The sequence below is a fragment of the Micropterus dolomieu genome, linkage group LG02, assembly GCF_021292245.1.
Source record: "Micropterus dolomieu isolate WLL.071019.BEF.003 ecotype Adirondacks linkage group LG02, ASM2129224v1, whole genome shotgun sequence".
In the NCBI taxonomy this organism is placed as follows: Eukaryota; Metazoa; Chordata; class Actinopteri; order Centrarchiformes; family Centrarchidae; genus Micropterus; species Micropterus dolomieu.
The window spans coordinates 9,316,182-9,330,626 of record NC_060151.1 but is presented as its reverse complement, the minus strand read 5'-3'; the positions used below and the strand labels follow the sequence as shown (position 1 = coordinate 9,330,626).

The 14,445-nt window shown below is 39.8% G+C and overlaps 2 protein-coding genes across 2 annotated transcripts in view; one reads left to right on the top strand and one right to left on the bottom strand.

The window, feature by feature from the left end:
- The window catches only part of xpnpep3 (X-prolyl aminopeptidase 3, mitochondrial), a 14,009-nt gene extending 12,213 nt beyond the window's left edge, over nucleotides 1–1,796 (bottom strand). Inside the window, exons 1-2 of the mRNA XM_046073345.1 lie at nucleotides 1,663–1,796; nucleotides 1,458–1,573 (exon numbers count right to left, since the gene is read on the bottom strand). Of these exons, the coding sequence (XP_045929301.1) occupies nucleotides 1,458–1,527 (70 nt within the window). The 5' untranslated portion in view covers nucleotides 1,528–1,573; nucleotides 1,663–1,796. The remainder of the gene's footprint in view (nucleotides 1–1,457; nucleotides 1,574–1,662) is intronic.
- Nucleotides 1,797–5,234: 3,438 nt separating this feature from the next.
- st13 (ST13 Hsp70 interacting protein) lies at nucleotides 5,235–13,802 on the top strand. The gene is made up of 13 exons (XM_046073420.1): nucleotides 5,235–5,396; nucleotides 5,777–5,916; nucleotides 7,536–7,584; nucleotides 7,785–7,875; nucleotides 8,808–8,881; nucleotides 9,066–9,132; nucleotides 9,267–9,351; nucleotides 9,935–10,045; nucleotides 10,981–11,083; nucleotides 11,324–11,440; nucleotides 11,715–11,754; nucleotides 12,130–12,218; nucleotides 13,164–13,802. Exons 2-13 carry the CDS (start codon nucleotides 5,807–5,809, stop codon nucleotides 13,296–13,298), a joined length of 1,071 nt encoding a protein of 356 aa, XP_045929376.1. The 5' UTR covers nucleotides 5,235–5,396; nucleotides 5,777–5,806; the 3' UTR covers nucleotides 13,299–13,802.
- Nucleotides 13,803–14,445: the final 643 nt, after the last annotated feature.

Genomic DNA, 14,445 nt, shown 5'->3' with positions numbered 1-14,445 from the left:
GGTTGCAATCGAGGGAAAGATGAATGCGGCCAAATACAGGGATATCCTGGACGAAAACCTTTTCCAGAGTGCTCTGGACCTCAGACTGGGCCGAAGGTTTACCTTCCAACAAGACAATGACCCTAAGCACACCGCTAAAATAACGAAGGAGTGGCTTCACAACAACTCCGTGGCTGTTCTTGAATGGCCCAGCCAGAGCCCTGACTTAAACCCAATTGAGCATCTCTGGAGAGACCTGAAAATGGCTGTCCACCAACGTTTACCATCCAACCTGACAGAACTGGAGAGGATCTGCAAGGAGGAATGGCAGAGGATACCCAAATCCAGATGTGAAAAACTTGTTGCATCTTTCCCAAAACGACTCATGGCTGTATTAGATCAAAAGGGTGCTTCTACTAAATACTGAGCAAAGGGTCTGAATACTTATGACCATGTGATATTTCACTTTTTCTTTTTTAATAAATTTGCAAAAATTTCTACATTTCTGTTTTTTTTCTGTCAAGATGGGGTGCTAATAAAATGAACTTTTGATTTTTGGAAAATGGCTGCAATGAAACAAAGAGTGAAAAATTTAAAGGGGTCTGAATACTTTCCATACCCACTGTACTACACTAAACATGGGAAATCTGTAACTGTGCAACTGGTGACTTTGCAATTAAGGGTGAACCATTTTATTAATAACAAATATAGCTAAACTCACTTAAGCTTTCACTTACTTAAAGTAAACCTACCAGATACAGCGGTGTAAATACTCTATAACAAGTAAAATGTCTGTATTCAAAATCTTACTTAAGTAAACGTGCAGAAGCATTATCAGCCAAATGTACTTAAAGTATCAAAGTAAAAGTAGCCTACTTGTTCTGTAGAAAAATAGCCCGTTTTTTAAAATTATAATTAATGTAAAATGATTTTCTATGACATTATCAGATTGTTAATACTGAATCATCCATCTGTAGGCAGCATGTTACTGTTGAGGCTGCTCTTAGTAAGCCTAATTTTAACTACAGTATGTACATTTTGGTAGTTTAGTCCCAAACTAGGGGTCAGGCCCCTCCAAAGGGTCACAATATAAATTGGTGGGGTCGTGAGATGATTTACCCACTCATTCCTGAAACGTGACAGGATCCCAAACTAGACACTGCTTTACTGTTCAAGGTCACAAGGCAAAAAGGTTAGAACCCACAGTTTTAATTTGTAACACTGCACTGTATTTTATCATGTCATATCATTATCATTGCCCTATGTATTTTATGTAAAATCTTATTCTGACAAACTAACCAGTAACTGTCGAATAAGTGTAGTGGAGTAAAGGCTCAATATTTCCCTCTGAGATGAAGGGGGGCAGCTAGAAGCATGAACTAGCATGGAATGGAAATACTCAGCTAAAGTAGAAGTAATTTACTTAAGTAGGCTACTTGGCTACAATTCACAAATCATAACAACACCACTGGGCTCACCTCGACTCCAGTTAGACCGTGGCAGCAGCTTGACAGCAGACCGGATCATGGTGCCGGTTGAGGGCAACATTGTTGCTGCAACTGGAGGACCCGACCAGCTACAGCATGTCGCCCGGCTGCAGACACGAGGCTCAGTCAGTGAAACACAAAGCAGTCAATTACCACTGGATACTTACGGAAACACAGAGCGGTATGTTGTTCTTACCAACGTTAAAATCTTCTCATGCTGCTGCAATATTTATCTTTGGTTGACAGTTACCCTAACTAGCTTGCTGCTCACTCACTCACTCACTACTACTACTTCTTCTTCTTCTTCTTCTTCTTCTTCGGCGGTTTGCATCCAGCTTATCGGTGCATTACTGCCCCCTTCTCAGAATCAGAATCAGTTTTTTATTGTCAGGTATGTTTACACATCCGAGGAATTTGACTCAGGATTGTACATTGCTCACGATGTGCTTACTTATACAATAATAAAATAATAATACAATAATAATAAAATAAAATCAGACACAAACTACAGTGTAGACAACACTAACATACACACTATGAACAAAACAATATAGACATATTGACAAATAGTGCAGTTCTGCACCGGAGTGTGGTCCAGAGATTAAATCCTACCCATTCACCCTGTTGCCTGGATGATCCACATTTTTTCAATCGATCCACAGGTTTATAACTGTGTCTATATTAAGACCCTGAATTCCAGCCTTCTTGAGATCTTCTTGCAAACGTTCCCTCACTACTTAAAATTCATGATGGCTACATGCATAACAGACAATGCTCACAAAACTATTTGAATTCTTTCCTGTTATCATAATCATGTTATTTAAATTAGAAGGACAGTCTTATTTTGTTGAAAATGGCCTCTTTCTTTTCTACACATATTCTACATGTTGAATTTGCGGTTATATACAAGGGCGTAACCATGGTATATTTGTTTTAACCCAACCCTTGATGATTAATTAGTATTATTATATTCTGTCTTTAATTACTAGTTTTATTACTGCATTTTAAAATGATACTTCTTATTTATAAGCTATAGGAACCCAGAGATCCTTACAGAAATAGTGAAAGAGAGAAGCTCAAACAAACTATTGAGAGTGTCAGAGATAAGTAAGAGCGTCAACGTAACCACAGAAATGTTGTAGCCTACATGGTATATATCAAATGTGAGAAACAGCCACTCCAGCACCTGTAGCCTACTGTAACAATAAGAATAGACCATCAACATCTAATCCAATTTCTTTCAAGTTATGAATTACCTGATTAACTCTCCACATGCTCAGGTTAGTCCTTATTCTACATGTGAAAAAAGTAGCACCATGTGGCAGGCACAGCCAATTATAGAAGGAAAAATAATAATTTGGAGATTTTTTACTTCATTTATTTTTGTTATAGCATTGCCTGCTTTGTATTTAAACTCATCAAACTTAAATTATTGTTCTGTGTAGGCCTATATGTAGATAACTATGAACTAACTTACCTTACAACTTACAGCATGAAAGATCATGCTGTAAGTTGTAAGGTAAGTTAGTTCATTGCTACAAGGGTCTGGGTTATTTGTACCAACAATGAAAATGTTTAGTTGTATTTATATGTTTTCTTTGAATTTCAGTTTGTGTCTGACACTCACACAGTAATGTTTAATTGTTTTATATTACGTTCAAATGTTAGTGTTAAACCTGTGGGCATCTCTGTGTGCCCATGAGTCCTGCACTCCAGGAGTGCCATATGTCTGTCACCACTGTGAGGATGCAAGACAAACAAGCACAAACACACACACTAATATTCCTTAGTGCACATTTGCACATTTTGTCAAGTTTTATTATTGTGTTAATGACTATGTCACTACCATAACTGATAGTAAGTAAGTCATCCTTACAAACACACACACACACACACACACACACACACACACACACACACACACACACACACACAGCAGTTCTGCAAGAAAGTGTTCAAGAGTTGAATAAAACCTTACTTAAAAGATCTCTGAGATACAGGCAGAAATGTCAAAAATGTTACAACCGTCCCAGGTCTCCCCTACTCATGCAGTCCTTATATAAAGTAGTCCTACAGAAGAAGAGACCCGAGTCGGGCGGCACAACCGCACCTGGAGGGAAAGAGAAAGTGCAGCAGCAGCACAACAGGCAGGTGAGAAATTAAGCAAATGTGCCCTTGCAGGCTTGAACTTGCTGTTCTCACTTTTCCATAATTCCACAAAACCTTTTTCCATAAATATGTTCCTATTGTCCTGGCATTAAGTTTTATTTCACACTACATGAAAATCCACATACAGACATTTTCTTGATTTGATCTTTCATCACATGTAAGTAGGTATTTACTCAAGTCTTGTACTTAACTGTAAATGTGAGATGTTTGTACTTTACTTGCATATCTCCTTTTCATGCTACTTAAAAATTCTTCAATTCAAAGATAAATATTGTACATTTCACTTGACCACATGTATCTGATGACTTAAATAGGATGCACTGTTGCACACTGATTAAACTACCCAACAGTATATATAAAATACAGTATTTCAAATTAGCTCGACAAACTACGACAGTAAAAACAAGCATATCAGACATTATTCAAGCAGTGAAAAGTGCATTAGTTGGGGGCTATTTTCAGCTTTTGTGAATATTTCTGGCAGCAGGACAGTGTTGTTTCATAATAAATAAAGGAAATGTGTCACCCAGTGCAACAGTGGAGCTCTATGGCAAAGAGGAATAAATATATCAGGCTGTGATACACACACAATACCTGTTAGTATCAATTAATTGTTGTTTTTGGTCTTTTGTGAGATTTAATGACAATAAGAAAAGTAAGCTGTAGAATATCACCAGACCTGTCCTCTAAGATCAAGTGCTACAGGCCCTTGAGTAAGGCACGTACCCCGACTTGGTTCAGTGAAGCTGCTCAGCAACCAGCAATGGAAGAATGTTGTTCTGGGCAGCTCCCAGTAATGTATCTGGTTTCATCAGTGTGATGAACAACACTATTTCTTTGCCACTAAGATTTTACCTGGTTGAATAATTACTTTTCAGCCTTTTCAATAATTACATTTTCTAAAAAGCAAATAAACCATTTTTTTGTGTGTGCAAACAATCAGTACTTAAAACTGCACTGCCACCCAATATAACCCCTTTTAAGAAAAACAGAATATTAATGATAGATAAAATATTATTAAATGGGACGGATTATATATTCTAAGTGGGTATCTTGTCTCATCATAAAATCCTATTTAATAAATGATAAAAGAATAACATGTATGAATGACGTAGAATTGAATGATCTATAAATGACTGGCAGCACTGGGAGGTTGATTGGTGGAAGCAGTCTGGTGAGGAGGGCTGCCTGAGAGCCCCCCATTCAGGGGAAATAAGACCTTGATAGTTTAAGACTTTTGTTTCCTGAATTCGGCCTCACAGGGAGCACTGAATTTATACTTCAAAGCAAGCACCACCATGAAGTGGTTATGTGAGTCTACAGGTTAAGCAAGCACTGACATTATTATAGGCATTTTCAATATTTAATGAGATAGCTATTCAGCTTGGCAAAAAATAATGTAACGTTGAAAATGTTTTTTAAAAATGTTTACTTAAGAGATAAGATAAACCTTAACCTTAAACAACATATGTATTTTAATCGTTTGGCATCAACCACTATAATAATGTAACGACATACTCCAGTTTCTATAATAATCGTTGTATGTTGCGGATTGTGTGCATCCTGAGATCTGCCTGACAGGCCCATCACGGGGCAACAAATCCCCCGGCCCATTTTCGGTCTGGCTTGCGACTTGCCTGAATGAAAACACAGGAGCGACGCCACCACCAGTGAAGCAGTGCTGTAGTGATACAAAATAAATTCAACTGCAACCTTACTCTGCGGGTTTTCTTCTCGGGAGTCAACGGTATTTCCGATCAGGTGCGTTTCCCTTCGATTACTGAACCGCATGTCTCCAGATAACGAAGTGTATTTCATTAATCACGGCCCGTATTGCTGCTAGCTAGCGGCGTGATCATGCGTCAAACAGTTATCGCGTCAGGGACGCATTTCCAGAAACTTCTGCCTCGCGACCATTTAAATAGTCGTTCATGCTAACGTTACTCCTGCATGCTTGCTCCATTGGTAGTTCCTCCGTTGCACGCATTGTTGAGTTTATGTGACGTGAACAAAGTGAGGTTGTAGCGCACGTACGCTAGCATACCTAGCTTAACAACGCTGGCATTAACGTTAGCAACTGGGCACGTAAACAGCACCAGACTTCGCCAAGTTGTTGATTGTTTCTTTCTCTCTCTCTGCAGCGCGCTGTGTGCTGGACGTGACAGAGCAGTATGGACCCACGAAAAGTGACAGAGTTAAAGGCCTTCGTGCATATGTGCGAGTCCAGTCCCGAGATCCTGCACCTTCCAGAGCTGGGCTTCCTCCGGACCTGGCTGCTGAGGTCAGTACACCTCGGAGCTGTTGTTCCAAATATCATGTTCCTAGTTGATATGTAAAAGATCTTTAGAGGAGTCATTCTTTCATTATGTCACTACAGTACTTGCATAAAGTCTCATTGAAGACTGCACTTACCACGTGCCTAGTTCCCGCCCACCTTCTAGTAAAAAACAGGGACCACAGGGGTGTGTGTGTGTGTGTGTGTGTGTGTGTGTGTGTGTGAGGGGTGATGTGCATACCACTTAATTCCTATACGATCCAATACCAAGTAATACACAGGCTGGTATTGTCGATACTGATACTGTTACATATTTTATTTCTAGTTTAATGTGACCTCCCCCTCCCATTTCTGTAATTATGAGAGAAATAAGGAGTAGGCTGTAGGCTTACCAATTCCAAATAATAGCTGCATAATGACAAGACATCATATTCTTTAATTATAACAAAAATATCCTGCTCAGAACTGACTCTTCATAACATCATATTATTATTTCGACTTAATCTCAGATGTTTAGCGAAGTTTGCGGTGTTGCCAAAGTATTTCACTGGCTTTGCACACAGCGTAATTATTACCTTAACAGCTAAAACAGCCAGCCAGACGTGACTGCTTTTACAGTCACCCAGAGTCAGCATTCAATCGTGGGAAATGTAAAGGGCTGCAGCGGCCCACTTCAAAGATGCTCCGTCACAGAGCCTTAGCGCAAACCTGACTTACTGAGTTTAGATATCGATAATTTTTACTTGAGTATCGATCCTAGAGCAGAAAACGTTGGTATAAGAAATATCAGTAGTATCGAGCTGCACATCACTAGTGTGTGTGTCCTTCTGTCCATCCTAACTGCTGGTAAGTGCTGTCCCATATCAGCAGTCATAGGGAGCATGTTTATATGAAAGAGACGTTGCCTTATTTACCCATGAAGACTGTACACCCATGTTGATATGTGATCTGTTTGAATATGCTGGACTGTTCAGAAAATTTGATTCCTGATGAAATGTTACTGTAGGGCGGAATCAAATAAAGTGTGTGTGTGTCTCGTGTAATGTCGGTTTAAGAGCATGCAAAACTCTTTATTCAACAAGGGAACTGATAATCCAAATCAACATGTAGAAATAATCACATGTTTTCAAGGATTTGAATTCAGAAAGATTATGCCTTGTATACAATACTAGGTGTGGTTATTTCACTTGGTGACTTGTCAGACAGACTTAAATCAGGTACACCTGGAAAAAGTCATTTTTAAATAAATGGTCCATTGACAGAACATTAGTCTGCAACATGTATTTATAAGCCATAAATCAGAGTAATGTTCCTGATTTAAAAACAGCCAAAATTCACTGGTGTGAATATTTTCTGGTGAAAATCTTAAGGGACTGTTTATTTGACAGAACAATCTGAAAATCTCAGCATGGGCTCTGGAACCTTTTTTGTTGGCTTTTTATAAACTGATGACTAATCAAGAAAATAATATTTAGATTATGTGACTGAGATTGCTGAAGTGGCAATAAGGACACTGTCACGGTATGTGTTTATATGGTAATATCAATGTCTATATTTTGTGATCTATCCAAAATCAGGGTCTTTGCATTGCTTGCTGAATTGTTCTCCATCATTTTATATTGCAGCATGGGTGCAACAATCCCTCCCCCATCCAAGACAAAGGGCTCATGCCAGGTGACGCATTAATATTCTTCTGTTAGTTATCGTATACTTTTGATGATTTAATATTTTTGTTTCCTAATTGCTTGTTGCATTATATTGTGATATTTGTTCAGAGAGGACACAAGGACTAAGAAAATATTTGGAGTTGCCTAAAATTGGCAGTTGGATGAGTTGCCTGTAGGTTTTCACACTTCACGCTCTCTGGTTTCTAGGGTGGCTGTCCTTGTGGTCCTCCACCTACATCGGCTTCATCATCTGAGCCCGAGCCTCCTGCACAGTCCGAGAGTGAGGAGAGTGAAATAGGTACTGTATAGCCAGCTCAACCCTTAATAAAAAGTTTCTTAAATCGCAGGGGCTGTACAGGTGAGATTCCTGCGGAGACCAGATTTACCATTACCAGTTGAGCCATGTTTTTCTGCAGTCTGTGGTTGAGATGCACATGTGGCAAACTTAATAGATTAATGTAAACATTTTATTTACAAAATGCGTGCTGTCTCAGTCTAGTGACTGTGTATATTACTTGCCAACTTAAAGGCACAACTTTGCTAACTCCTCTTTTTGGTACTGATGTATTTAAAAGAAGTATACTGGTTTAATTAAAGCAATAGTTCAGGATTTGGTGAAATATTCTTATTTGCTGCATGAGTCAACCAGGAACCAGCAGCCGGTTAGCTTAGCTTAGCATGTTAGCCTGGCTCGGTTAGATGGTAACAAAATTAACCTACCAGCACCTCTGCAGTTGTCTGAACACTTTGCATAGTGATTCTTTAATCTGTTTAAAAATGTTTCTTAGCCGGGACATGTTGCCAGGCAACCATCGATGGTTGTAAATCGGCTCTGCCCAGTGTTTTTGTTGCCTTTTGACAGAGCCAGGTTAGCTGTTTTCCCCCTGTCTTCAGTCTTATGTTAAGATAAGCTAAGCGTCTGCAGCTACATATTTACTGTACAGATACGAGAGCGGTATTAATCTTCTTATCTAAGTCTTGGCTAAAAAGCCAGTAAGCATATCTCCCGAAATGTCAAACTATTCCTTTAAGGTATAATTATAGGTGCACGTCTCCAGCTAAAGGCTGTGTTTTTGGAGATAGTCCAAGATAGATAGATAGATAGATAGATGGATAAAGGAAGGCTCTGCACTGAGTACAGTAAATCGGGATTTCAATTTAATGGAGATTGTCAGTGTGCGCCAACTTGAGCTTATTTCAAACATTGGGTTTATCTGTTTGCTTTTTCAGAAATTGACAACGAGGGAGTGATCGAGCCAGACACTGATGAACCACAGGACATGGGAGAATTTGACACCATTGAGGTAAAATGTTGAGCTTTTCTATGTTATCTATGAATCATGTATATATTTACTCAAATTCAAACCATATTCTCTCATATGGAAACCAAATAGATTATTAAAGGAGATTGCAGGCCCGGAGAATAACTGAGCTTTTATCATTTTAGACAGGATTTGTTTGAACATCTGTGTCCATACGTTTCCTCAGGTCACGGAGGAGATGATGGACCAGGCCAATGAGAAGAAAATGGAGGCCATTGATGCTGTAGGAGAAGGTAGGTTGGTATTCGGTTCAGAAAGTGAACAGTGCATGCAGACACGGTCTCAGTATTGATCTGGTAAACAGAAAGATGCTCAAAATAAAATTGGATGTATGTTTTCTAATACCCCAGTTTTCTTGCTTTTAAAGGTGATCTGCAGAAAGCTCTGGATCTTTTCACTGAAGCCATCAAGCTGAATCCCTGCCTAGCCATCCTTTACGCCAAGAGGGCAAGGTAAGAGTCTTCAGTGTCTTTCATTCAGGTTATTCATGCATTAAGTATCATTCAGCTGTGCCACCGTTTGACTCCTCAAAATAATATATTACATTTAAGGGCTTGTTGTTTAAGGTTGATGTCCTTTTGCTTTATAACTACAACAGCCTGACTGATAAAGGTTTTTGAATTAAAACCCGATATTCTATTTTTTTTCTTATTTTCAAAAACGCATACAAAGATTATCCCTAACATTGGTTATGTGTCATTAATAGACCTCACAAAGATGAAATGAAATAATGCAGTTTAAAAATAAAGGTTTTTATTGTTATAAATAGTACTTTGAACAGAAGTACAACAAAATATATTACATTTTGATAAATAAGAGTCAAATGTTTAAAACTATAAAAAAAATATCACATCTATTTGTCCACCAGAGTGCCCTGGCTTCTTTTTTAACTTCATTTATTGGCTGTTATAAATAATACAGATACCCATTTATCTGCAATTAGCTCTTATCTGCCGATAATATCGGCTCTAATAACTACTCTGTTAAACCGTTTGTTATGAATGACTGAATGTAATCAGTTGACCTCTGTGTCAGTGTCTACATCCAGATGCAGAAACCCAACGCAGCCATAAGAGACTGTGACAGAGCCATCAGCATCAACCCAGACTCTGCACAGCCTTACAAGTGGAGGGGAAAAGCTCACAGGTACATTTCTATTTAAGAATTCTTCCACACAACCGATGTTTTCCAGTGCTTGAAAGTTAATAACCACCTGACCCCTGGTTGCGCCTTACACATGCGTGACATAACCAAACCCTCAGTGTAAACACAAGTATGACACACCTCATCTTGTTTGGCAACTGGCACTTAATATTGTATTGAAAACTGTATTAGTGTTGCTCTCACAAAACCATGTAACAGTTAGCTTAATCATTGTATTTGCTGCAGTCTGCAGGTCTACAGAAGAGGTGGTGTATCTTAACAGAGAGTTAAGGCCCCTACACACTGAGCAATTTCAAGCCCAGGTGAAATGTGACAATTATGACAAAATCTTTGATTGTCCTTTTGAGGGCCTAGTTTTCGGTGTGGGGCACGTCCACCCCTGCCTGTTTTCAAGCCTTGCTGATCAAAAACAACCTGTATCAAAATCCTGACTGTTTCAGAAATGTAGGACCACATTCTCCAAATGTGACTATTGCTACAACCCACAAACCAACCAGAGTACAGCATCAGATGACACAGAATTGACATTGAGTTTTGTTTTTGTTTTTTAGTTTTACTGCCTTTTGAAAACAGCACAGGTGGATGATGTGTCTTTCTTTCTTTTCTTTTTTTCTGTTTACTTACTGCGTCACGATTCACCAGGCTTTGATCGCACATTCTGACATTGACAAAACTGACCATTTCCGTCTGACACAGATTGCAGCCAATATTTTATTAGACCGAACTTGCAGTGTGACATTCAATGAATCTGCAAGATCGTTGGTATTTCAGAGGGTACAAGATGAAATATGTTATATGAAATAGGTCTTTCTCTGTGCCGTCCATGTTGCTTGTGCCATCTGGTCAGTGATCTGATGCTATGATATTTTGCTTGCTGCCGTGTGTGTGCGTGCGTGCATGTGTGCGTGCTGCTGCAGACTGCTGGGCCACTGGGAGGAGGCAGCCAGGGACCTGGCAACAGCCTGTAAATTGGACTATGATGAGGCCGCCAGTGCGATGCTGAAGGAGGTCCAGCCTAAGGTATAATGCCAGAGAGAAGCCTTTTTTAATTTAAAACACCAGCTCTACTTTACAGTTACTGCAGACAATGTGTGTAAGCTCAGAAGAGAAGAGTGTTCACATGATCCTGATGCGGATGAACAGTTTGGTCAGAGTAGGTGTCTAGAAGCCCCTAATGGCAGACAGGGAATAAAAGAAGAGGCTCCCAGCTATGATTTTGTGGTATGTCATTCTTGTCGTGTTTCCATTTTTTGTTTTCAGGCTAACAAAATCATAGAGCACAGACGCAAATATGAGCGCAAAAGGGAAGAGAAGGAGATTAAGGAGAAACAAGAGCGGATAAAGAAAGCCAGAGAGGAGCATGCACGGGCTCAGAGGGTGAGTTCCTGCCTGGAAAAATACAATGGTCCTTTAAGTTGAACTATTCTACCTACACAATCAACTGTGACAGCATGCTAAAGTACCAAAGTGCGTTCGCAAAGCCCCACCTGTTGCTATGCCTATCATGCTTTCTCGCACCATGCAGGAGCAACATCCACATCGTGGGCAAATACTTCACACTAGATGTGCTATTGTGAACTAAGCTAAACTGTACACAACTTGTGAATGTGTCCCATACTGATGAATTCATCCTTTTCTTTTGTCTCAACAGGATGAGGAAGCACGGCAGAGTGGAGCAGGATTCTTCCCAGGTAGGCGAGCGGAAACAAGCCGGGGTATTACATTACGGGATGAGACCAACGCTCCAATTGTCATTATAGGAGAGGCAAATAAAAAATAACCTGTGGGGAAAGGATTACTCACATCATTCATATGCTTATACGCACTATGCTGTTAGGTCCGACGTCAGAACAATGGGTGATTCTTTGTGTATCATTTGAGGCATCGTATTTGAGAATTACAGTGCAATCTTTATTTCAAGTCCTTGTTTGTAGCCTTTAGTTTCACTTAAGTATCGTATTTTTAAGATTCCTGAGTATATCTCTCTGCTGTTGGTATTCATTGATTTAAGACCGACAGATGTGATGGCACCTGTGAGTGAAATGAGTCCCGTTGTTGTTCTGCAGGTCAGGCTGGATTCCCAGGTGGAGCTCCCGGTGGCATGCCTGGTCTTGGTGAATTCCTTAAGGATCCTGAGCTGCTCAACGCCATGAAGGTGACTTAGCAGCTCACCATTAATCCTCTGCATCCTAGTACTTCCACTGCCATGTCCTGTGTTTTTAGGTTATACAGATCTTAAAGCAGTAGTTGGACATTTTGGCAAAAAAACCACTCATTTGCAAACTTGTAGAGACTTAAATGAGAAGATTAATACCACTCTCAATGCTGTTTGCTAAATATGCAGCTACAGTCAACAGATGGTTAGCTTAGCATAAAGATGTGTTAACCTGTTGTTCACTCAAACAGATTAAAAATCTAGAGGGGGGAGATCCCGTGTACTCTCACAGGCACACTCAATATAAGCACCACCTGTTCTCTACCCAGAAGACAACACTGAACTGAGATTTAGTGGTGGTTGGAACTTTTTACGTTACTGCCACAGCGACGTCGCCCCTGTTCGTGTCCTCAAAATCAGTACACCCGCAACCACACTTCTGATCTGTTACTGCTGCCAGTGCAGCTAGTTTAAGGACAAATGTAGACCTGTGGTCCATGTCTGCAAAATTAGTTATTAGTAAATTGAGAGCCAATGGGTTTTTGTTTAACAAAACCCTTCCAAAGGTGTACTTTCTTTTTTTTTTTTAAAGCTAATGATTACAAATACTAAAATTTTTAAAATCTTTTTGTAATTGTGCATTTTCCCTATGATTAAGGTTTTTATTAATGGTTATTCCCAAATATTTAACTTAAACAGGTTTATTATTAAACAGTAATATTCACTTTAGACAGCAATAACAATCAGAAGCTAAGACACAAAACAGGAAATGGAATAAGGGGAAAAAGAGGCGGGCTGCATTAAGTCCATTGGATTGTTCAATAGTGGAAGTGGCTTAGGGAACACAGCGTGATATTGAGCTGTAGACGTGTCTTTCACTGTGTCTTTAAAGCTGTTTTGATGTGAATAAAGGTGACCTTGTATGTATTTTATATTACACTCCAGGACCCTGAGGTGATGGCTGCCTTCCAGGATGTGGCACAGAACCCGGCCAACATCGCCAAGTACCAGAGCAACCCCAAAATCATGGCCCTCGTCACCAAGCTGAGTTCCAAATTTGGAGCCTCACCACAGCCATAGACCAGGAAAGGACCAAAGCTAAGAAGGGAGGGGAGAGCGGATACGTGGTGAAACATCTGGAGAGCCACAGCGCTGTTCAACAATTATTCCACTGTGTGCAGATCCAACAGGGGAGCGGGTGATTAATTTGTGTGATGTAGAGAAAGTGAGGCAACTTTTTAAATGTTCTTAATCAGCCTGTTAGCACTAGCATCGTCTCAACAAAGGTTAGGAGTCAGGTCTGACCACCTCCTGACTCGTCTCAGCCGGGACTTCACTTAACCACAGGTTGACATTTCTTAACCTGTATCTGGAATGCTAAACTGGGAGCTCCTGCATTGAGACGCTAGCTCACAAACTTTAGCTCCCGGCCTGTTCTTTACCTTTCTTTTCTTTCTCTGAGCAGAACCCCTCACACACAACCGTCTGCGTCTTTTGTTATCTGATCTATTATGAGAAGTAACTGATATTTGACCCTGTTGGAAAAATGATTCACAATAATAAAACCTCTGTTGCTGCAAAAAAGGTCCGACATTTCTTTCCAGTTCAGTTGGTCTTTGTTTACTTCACTTTGTACAGCCGGACTTCCACAAACACTGAGAAAAGTGATTCAGAGTTAATGTTCTGGCACGACTTCTTCTTTGGGTTTTGGACAGCTTGGACAAAACAAGCGATTTAAAGACGACCCCTTGGGAAATTATGATTATTTCTGACATTACAATTTATAAAAATTGTTACTTGCTGTGCTATTATTGATCTATCAATTTTCATTATCAATTACTGCAGTCCCCCCCCCAATCGTTAAAACTGCCAATAATCGTATAAAGGCCAAAGTGCGTCAAATTATGTCCTTTGTCTTGACCAAAACCATGAGATTCTCTTATCGCAGACACAAAGAAAGGAAGCAAATCCTCAAAGCAGAAGCTGGAACTAGGCAATTACTGCTTGAAAGAATTGTGGTTGCCGATCAATCAACTAATTGCTTCAGCTCTAACCAATAATACAAAAAATTGGTGGTTGCAGCCCAAATGAATATATTTAATCAACCCACCCGTTTAAAGTGTCTCATACTGGATAACCCTGTTTTTAAATCAGAAACTCTGAACATAGGAGTCCCTACAGGTGCTGCAGTATAAGTCAGGCCCAGGGGGAGAGTAGGCCAGGCCAC

Excerpts from the sequence above, each read along its gene's own strand:
- st13 (XM_046073420.1), top strand. The coding sequence starts at position 5,807 with ATGGACCCACGAAAAGTGACAGAGTTAAAGGCCTTCGTGCATATGTGC. Across the intron at positions 7,876-8,807 it reads GAGTGAGGAGAGTGAAATAG|AAATTGACAACGAGGGAGTG; the intron begins GTACTGTATAGC and ends TTGCTTTTTCAG. Across the intron at positions 9,133-9,266 it reads CATTGATGCTGTAGGAGAAG|GTGATCTGCAGAAAGCTCTG; the intron begins GTAGGTTGGTAT and ends TTGCTTTTAAAG.